General features: G+C 41.9%; 1 protein-coding gene across 1 annotated transcript in view; it reads left to right on the forward strand.

Annotated features, from left to right (window-relative positions):
* The first annotated feature begins 5497 nt into the window (after window positions 1–5497).
* Window positions 5498–8982, forward strand: part of USP45 (ubiquitin specific peptidase 45) — a 44847-nt gene continuing 41362 nt past the window's right edge. The window contains exons 1-2 of the mRNA XM_008942801.1: window positions 5498–5597; window positions 7683–7852. Of these exons, the coding sequence (XP_008941049.1) occupies window positions 5498–5597; window positions 7683–7852 (270 nt within the window). The remainder of the gene's footprint in view (window positions 5598–7682; window positions 7853–8982) is intronic.

Genomic DNA, 8982 nt, shown 5'->3' on the forward strand with positions numbered 1-8982 from the left:
AGAATCAGGAAAAAATGTTGTGATGTGTTCTTATCTGTGTAATACCTAACTGTGACACTTGCCTGAGCGGCTGGCACACTAGTTACAAGAGGAGGGAAAAGGTGGATCTTGGCAGGTGGGAGCGGTGATAAGGCAGTAGTCAGCACAGCAGGTTATTTCTGTAGCATACTGGTGATTGGTTCGGCTTTCTTAAAAGCATCATAGTGAAGGTACAGCATGGGAAAACTCTCTAAGGTGCCACATTTCAAAATTTAGCAAGTGAGCTGCAGAAAGTGTAGGAGGAGGGACTTAACCTCTAAGTAAGGAGTGCAGGATGATGAGATGGGAACAGGTTTTGGGAAATCTAAGCGGTGAAGACAGTTTCCTTCTCCACCTGCCTTATATAATGGTGCTGTGAAGAAGAATGAGCTGCTTGGTGTTGGTTTTGTTTTGTGTTTTGTTTTTTTTTTTCCCAACAGAAAAGTGAATTCTAGTTTACACTAGCCTTTTATCTTTTATTGGTCCTAGTTTCACTGAGTCCCAGTAAAATATAAAATTTTTTAAAATTGCAATTATTTATTTTAGGAAATAGATCCAACATTTTTAATTTCTAAATAAATAGTTTATGTACAGGGTGCATTTCTAAGTATAGAAATATTAATGCTGTTAAATAAAGACTATTTGAGGGATAGTTTCTAGACCTTGCAGACCTTGCATTTGAAATAGTCTAGACATACCTCAGATTTAACTTAAGAAATTTAGCATGTTAATTATTGGTACTGTCGGATTTGAAGCTGTTGAAGTTAGGTGGGCAGATCATTCTGCTACTTTTGAAATGGTTTGTTCTTTCTAAATAGGTGGAAGTGAGCAGTTGTAGTGAGGAGCTTTTGTTCTTAATCAGCTTTTAGTAGGCAGATGGGCTTTAAGAGTCTTTTAAGAAGTAAAAAGTAAACCAAGAATAGTAAGTGATGATGATTACACTTCACAGTCTTGTATGCTGAACTCAGGGAATCTGAAAAGCTTTGGCATGGACTAGTTATTACTTTGTTACAGAATGATTGTTTAAAAGGAAGAGATTTAGCTCTGTTTTTTTTCCTTATGAAACTGCATAATTTCTACTTAAGATGTTTACTGTGTGCCAGGTAGAGGTCAGGATGGAACTAACATACCCTCTGAACTCAGATTTTTCTACAAAGTCAGGATTTTTTTTTATTTGTCAGATTCATTAGTCAAATACAATTTGCACTGTTACTTGGTTTGGTGTATACAAAATTAAAAACTTTATGTATTTGGTGTTCCATCACAAAAAGAAACTTCCAAGCAAGGATTCATGGAGACTTTTTTTTTTTTTTGCACAGGGAAAAAGAGTCTGACTCCGTTAGGACGTTCGGCAGCTGATGGCTGTAGCCACAAATTGCTTATTGAGCATACTGAAAAAAACAGGAGAATGGTTTGGAAAGAGGCAAATTATGGGAGTATTACCATGGTTTTTAATATTCAGTGTATCAAGTTAATTTTTGTAGAATTGTAGAATGTTTTAAGTTGGAAGTGACCTCAAAGATCAGCTGGTTCCACCTCCCCTGCCATTGGACACCATGGGACACTGAACTGGACTGCTCAAAGCCCCATTAGGCCTGCACTTGAACACTTCCAGGGACAAGGCATCCACAACTTCACCTGTTCCAGTGCCTCGCCACCCTCATGGTAAAGAATTTCTTCCTAATATCTACTCTGAATCTATCCTTTTTCAATTTAAAACTGTTACCCTTTGTCCTGTCACTACACTCCCTGATAAAGAGTGCCTTCTCGTAATTCTTGTAGGCCCTTTTTAAGTACTGGAAGGCCACTATAAGGTTTCCCCAGAGTCTTCTCTTCTTCAGGCTGAACAGCCCAAACTCAGCCTTTCTTTGTAGGGTAGCTGGTCCAACCTCATGATCATTTTCATGGCCCTTGTCTGGACCCTCTCAAGCAGATCCTTGTCTTTCTTATGCTGAGGGCTTCAGAGCTGAACACAATACTCCAGGGGTCTTACGAGAGTGGAGTAGAGGGGGAGAGTCAGCTCCTTTGAACTGCTGGCCATGATCTTGCCAGGCACAGAGGTGAGACTGACTGGCCTATAGTTGTCTGGGTCATCTTTTTTTCTCCCTTTTTAATAATTGGGGTTGTGTCTCCCCTTTTCCACTCAGTGGGAACGTCACCAAACTGCCGTGACTTCTGAAATATGATGGATGGTGGCTTAGCAACTTTGTCCATCAGTTCCTTCGGGACCCGTGGGTGCATCTCGTCAGGTCCAGTGGACCTTCAGGTTTCGTTTGTGTAAATCGTTAATTTCTCCTCTGCCCATGTGTCCTGAATGTCTTGTGCCTATGGTTAACAGAAACCTACAGAATTTCTCTCTTGCTTTTTTCTTAGCTGTATTTTATGCTTTCTTGGGTCTGTGTTTGTTCAGGGTTTTCATTCCAGTAAAATCTCAATCTTTTATTTCCCCATAAACTCAAATATTTCTGTGCAGTAACTTCTGAAGGATTTTGGGTTTCTTCCTCGTTTATCTCAATTAAATGTAATAAACAGATTCCTGGTGTAAACATTTTGATTTTGAAATGGTCATGTTTTTCAGTGTTAAATGAGATCTTTTACTGCAATGTTCTCTGCCCCAAAACATACTGGAAAAGGGCAGACAGTACTGTGTATCTACTTGCTTTGTGGATGGGTGCTGAGCAGCTCGTCATTCTTACCCATTCATCCTACTTACGTGCTTTTCAAAACCAGGCTAGGTCCTTGATATGCTGTGGCTTTTCCAGGGGCTCAGAGGTCAGTAAACATCATCTGATGGATGGCTGTTTATATGTGTTCATGAGAACCGATTAATCTAATGGTCCGTGTTACCTTTTGTTCTGCCTGCTCTTACTGGGGTTGGAAAGGGCTGGAGAGTCTTGGGGTTGTTTGGTGGGTTCCCAGTCCTGCAGAGTGAAGGCTGGCTGCTTCTGCTGGTGTTCATTTCTAACGCCAGGGTGATTATGTTGTGCTAGCAACGCCACGTTTCCAGTCGTTGTGGGTACCAGCGGACACTCCCTCTTTTCCACGTGTCCTGAAGGACCCGAGAGAGGGGGTGCAGCAGTGGGCCGTGTGTGCCCTGATCCAAATCGTATCAGCTGACCTGTGGGCCACAGGCTTTCACAGGTGGTAAAGGCTTGCTTGTACTTCAGCTGGTTGGGCCCATAATTGATCTTTCATGAGGTTATCTGAGCTCTCAAAATGTACTGATATGAACAAGACTTCCATTTGGGTGAAATCTGCAGTTTGGACGGTTTTACGTAACCTGTCCAAAGAGATAAAAATTGTTATGCTGAAATGAACTCGTAGATCATTTATGTCAATGTTGAGCAACCTAAACACAACTGCATTCCTTTAGGGAGGATATTTTTGCAGTTTTTGCTGTGGACTTTTTATATAACTTAGTGTAAAATGATGTGTTTCTAAGAGCAACTCTATCAGCCTCACTGTTTGATGAACGCCTCGGTGAATCTTGTGCTCTGTTAAGCATCAGTGGGACAAGTGGTGATGGGTAGTTTCATGTGAAACTTGGAGGTATGTGATAAGGTGCCAGGGCAGAAGTGCTCTGTTGGAAGTTGTTTGGGTCTGAAACACCTTTCCACGTTCTAGGGATTCTGTGATGCACAGCTGTTGGAGTACATTAGATGTGCTAAAATTTGTTGAATATATGTGTGTATATATATTCATATATGTTGAATATATATATATTTTTTGTTGTAGACAAAAGCTGGGATATTCAGATCTTTCTTATTGTAAGGACATGCATTATGAACCTACAAAATCAGCAAAGCTGAATTCAGTGACATTCTTCACTTGCATGCCAATGCCTTTGAAGGTTTATACCCTTAAGTACAGGAAATTTGGAAATCTGTAATGTAAGATCGTGACATTTAATATAGTGTTTAATACAGTATAAACTGCGATGTAAATGTAGCATTGTGCAAAAAAAAAATGAAGTGCGTTTTGGAAGGTTGAGGAGACATGAAGCCATTGATGCAAGGAAGTAGGGTAAAAGTTTCTTGTGCAAAGCAAATCTCTAATTGATACGTTCATGCAGAAAACCTCCAGCACTAATAGTATGTGTGGCAGATGCAAAGACATCTGTCCAGATCTATAGGAACCTGGAAGAAGAGCTCTGAGGTCTAGATTGCCTGCTTCACTTCAGTGAGGGCGGTGCCCGTGGTGGTAGTCTGGTTTGGATATTGATGACTGTTCTGCTGATTGGCTTAGTGGATAAGACAGGAGGGGGAGTATGGAGCTTAATACACAGGTCAATTCCTGTGTCTCTCAGAAATTCAGTGGTACGAAGATCTAAGTGCATCTAAATCAAGATAAAAAACCTAAGGAGACAAATTTTTAAACTTTGGAAACGTACCTAGATCTGAAGCAAGAATATATCTTTCGCTGTTCCTAAATGTAGGCTATTTTAGAGGTTTGCTGTACCTAAATGAGCTACCACAGTTCAAACTGTTTGGTACTGGTGGTTCGGGTGACATTATTGATCTGTTTGTGGCACACAAGACATTTTTTCTAAATAGAATGGCTCATAGGTTTGCAATGTATGAATATTTGACTGCCTTGCATCTGTATGCCTTCTATATGAAAATATAAATTTCTTTTTATTAATAAAAACACATTGTTAAAAGACAATCTGTAAACTAAGCCTCAGAAGCTGTTTGTGTGATACACAGCTATGCTCCTGTAGTGAATTCACATTTGAATTTTGATTAAATGATCAGTGTGCTGAAATATCTGAGGATATTTTTTTCTTCTACTTTAGTGGCAATTATTTATCTTTTCATCCTGTTCCTCATAAGTGTCCTTGATTAATGACCCAAATTTCCTATAAGAGACTTGGGCTGTATGGATTCTCTGGTGTTTAATAGAGGGGTCAGCTTACACTCCAGTCTGTCTTCACTCATAGGAGAGGACACTTTCATGAGATTTGGAAGACTTTTGTGTTTTATTAAAATGTTTGAAATTGTTCAGAAGCTTTTAGGGAATGTACAAGAGTAAATGGTGACTGAAACCTTTCCTAAGGGAGATTTGTTATGGAACAAAAGCTTTTATTTTGATGAAGTTTTTTTCTGGTAAGGTATGACTGGGGCTCATATAAAATAATTTTTTTTTATTTTATAAAAAATTATATTTTTGGGGCTCAAAATAAAGAAAATCCCAGCATCTCCAGCACCACTGGCTGGAAGCATGTGCCCCCTGTAGCTGCAGATAGAATTCAGAATGTCACGCAGTGCAACTCGCTGATCTTGCAGCATTCTGAAGAGGTCGTTCCTGACACATTCATGCTCCTTGTTACACAATAGCTGATATAAGTCAAAGACTAAAACCATGTTTGTGACGTTTGAATGGATGATTTGATCTCATGCTTTTAGAGTTCAAAAATACGACATTTGATGAAGCATTTAGACAATGCAGCAACCTCTGTTTCTTTCCTAGTGAGTAACAGATGCGGGTGAAAGATCCATCAAGGGCCAACCCCGAGAAACCGAAGAGAAGCAAAAGGCCTAACAGGCCACAGGATGAGGACTCTTCAGATGATATTTCAGGTAAATACATTAGGTGATGTTTGGCCCCGAGCTTGTGGGCTAATAACTTGCGTGTTGACTGATGAAAACCGCAAATCAGCAGTACCATGAAATACTCTTCTTGCTAGGATTTACAACAGAAATATCCCCAGTCAAGTGTTTATGACATGATCGGTTGTTACACTATGTGACTACCCTGAAGGGCTGGAGAGTTGGTTGATCTTTGATGACAACCTCTTTGAAGCAGGAGAATGGTCCTTTCCTGTGTGTAGAAGGTCAGGCATGCGTGGCAGGAGGTGCTTGGGTGAATAGGGAGCTTCCAGCTGAGCTCGGAGGCAGAGAGGGTGGAGGCAGGTTCGGTCTGCCCTTTCAGGAGCCTTGAGTGTGCAGGGATGGCATTAGGTGAGCCAGCCTCAGAGCTGAATCTGATGGGGGGTGTGTAGAGTAAGGTGGGCTTGTATGGATCCTGTGGTGGTAAAATGAAGGCTAAGGCAAGTGTAGACCTGCTGTTTGAGGGGGCAAGGGACTTGGGGACACGGGAAAAGGCTGAGGAACTCAATCTATCCTCGGCCTCTGCCTTCACTTGTAAATTCTGCATTTGGTCCTCCCTGGGCCTAGCAGCAGACTCCGGGATTTAAGCATTTTCCGGAGTAGAAAACTGAGAGCTGTTAAGCAAACTGGATGTGCACAAGTCCATGGGATCAGATGGGATGCATCTGAAGGTGCTGAGAGAGCTGGGTGATGCCATTGCCAGGCTGTGCTCTGGCACTTTCATGACAACACATTGAAGAGAGCAGCTGGTATGGTGGAGGGTAGGTCTGCCATTCAGAGTGGCCTAGACTGACTGGAGATATGGGCTAGCAGAAACTTCTTGGAGTTCAGCAAAGGCAAGTGGATTGTTCAGCACTTGGGCCAAAATGACCACATGCAATTACAGGATCGCAGCCAACAGCTTGTAAGCAGCTTTGCAGAAAAGATCCTGAGGGTCCTTGTGTACATGCTGAATGAAAGCATGTGGTGCTGCTTCTGCCTGCTGTGTGCTGGACTGCATTAACTCGAGGCAGGGTGAGGTACACCGTTCCTTTAGGGTCCTGCTAGGCTTTATATGGAGTATTGTGTCCAGTTGTGGTCTCCCTGTTAAGAAAGACATTGACTTGTCTGAGTGATTCCAGCAATGGGGTCACCCCCTCCACTCATCTCTCCAAGGAGATTGACAACATGATTCGTGAAGAAAGGCTGAAGGGAATGGCTTTCTTTAGTCAGAGGAGTGAAAGAATGGTTTCTTTCTTTGACTACCTGATAGGTGGTTATAGAGAAGGCAGAGGCAGACTCTTCTAGGAGGTCCACAGTGAAAGGACTAAAAGCAACAGACAAAAGTTAGGGCAAGGAAAATTTGCCTCAGTATCAGGAAATTTATTCTGTTTTTATTGTGAGGGTGGTCAGACAAAACTGATTTTATAGTGAGTTGGCTAAACCTTCATCCTTGAGAACATTCAACACTCAGCTGAACAAAACCATCAGCAACTAGATCTAAATTTGTATTTGGCTCTGCTTTGAATAAGGGTCTGGATGAGATGGCCTTCAGAATTTCCTTCAAACGTGGGTTATTTTGTGAGACTGTAGGGTAATTTGTGAAAAAATACGACTGACAAGAATGATGGTTGGTATTCATGCTCAGAACGGGCAGCTGTAGGAGGGGTGCATGGGTGTTTGAAAATCTTTATGGGCTGAAAAAGACATTAGTGGCTCATGTCACATGCAAAAAAAATAGATGCATGCAGCATCTTATTGTTGACAAAACAAACAAACACAAAAAAACAGGGAAATTAATTTTATACAAAAGCAATCCTTGTACTTTTGTACAAAGTAGTTTATCTGTTTTTAAGGGGTGGCGTTTGAAAAAGATTTTCATTATAGAAGGTCTGAAACAGATCCTTCATAAAATTCGGCCATGGGGAGCAGCTGGCTGTTTTTTCCTGTTTTAGTTCTTGGCTCTTTTTTGTCCCTAGTGTTGAATTAGTTGAAAACTGGTCTTTTAGTTTGCACGTGCTCCTTTTCGTAGGTGTTCCTTTCAGTGGCTACAAGCGAGCGTGTTGTGTTCCGCAGGCTTGCCGTGCCAGCACGTGAGGCAGGCGGTGGACGTGCAGCATGTGAAGCGGGCGGTGGCGCAGAGCCTCTGGGCCATCTGTGCAGAGTGTCTGAAGGAGAGGCGCATGAGTGACGGGGAGCCCGTGGCACCCTCAGACATATGGCTGTGTCTCAAATGTGGCTCCCAGGTAAGCTGAGGCTGTAGTTTCACAGAAGTGGATTGGCCCTAAATTCAGCTAAAGGTCCGCTGATGTGGACCCTTGTCCAGACCCTTGTCTGTTTGGCGTCTCGCTGTCTTCAGCCAAACGGTGTGATGTAAGGACTTAGTTGTGAGAGTCCGTGCTTCAGCTTCTCCAGTGGGGTGGCATGTGGCCTTAAGTTCTTCTTGTCTCATTTTCAGCAGTGTTTTTGGTTAGCTTTGTGTTGCGGTGTGGTTTGGCATCACAAATAGTAAATGATGGTCCTGCTTTTTCTCTGTTCTTCATCTGCATGTTCTTGCCACTTACAGAGAATTGGCCCCAGGAGCTGCATGGTTGCAAAATGCATCCATTCAGCTGCTCATATGGCCGAAGATCCTACTGATAAAAATGAATGAAAAAACAAATATGTGTGTTGCTGAATCAGCTTACACTGTGATCACTCAGTTACTAGATTTGATTGAAAGCGTGGAGAAAAGACTGTACCAGGATATGAATGCTGCTTTTTGTGGCAGCTGGCCATTAGACTGGATCAGTTATAATGTCAAATTGTGGCCTCAGAGTTTAAAATGGCAGGTGCTGACCCCAAGGGCTTGCACAGGTTTCTGCCCTGTGAGTGAAGTAAAGCCTGATACAGAAAAAATTACAGCCTGGTTCAGCTAATAGTTGCTTGAACAAAGCATTTCACATTTTTTTTGGAGACGTACAGTAGGTCTTACTACAGTAAGGACAGAAGCCAGCTCCTACCAGTATTATCTGAGCACGTTTAATTTTGCAAAGAAACATGCTATTTGGAGACTTCAAAAGACAGTTAACTAGATCTGAGGAGGACTCATACCTTGTCTCTGAAAATTTGTAGTTAGGGAGGGCTTTTAAAAGGAGTTACCTATGTGTGCTTTTTCATGTTTGTACTATTAATAGCCTTCAAATCTCATGCCTCATTCAGAGACCAGTCCTGAATCTCCTAAATGCCACTCCGCAGAGATACAAGTACAGATACTTGAAAAATTGCAAATGCTTTCTTTTGAAGTTGCTGTACATAAATGGTGTGTTCTCGGTAGCATTTTAGTACCAAACAATTTATGTACCTTTTGCATTTGCTGTGTGGAATGCATTTGGCA

The sequence above is a fragment of the Merops nubicus genome, unplaced genomic scaffold (assembly GCF_000691845.1).
Source record: "Merops nubicus isolate BGI_N331 unplaced genomic scaffold, ASM69184v1 scaffold40426, whole genome shotgun sequence".
Classification (NCBI taxonomy): domain Eukaryota; kingdom Metazoa; phylum Chordata; class Aves; order Coraciiformes; family Meropidae; genus Merops; species Merops nubicus.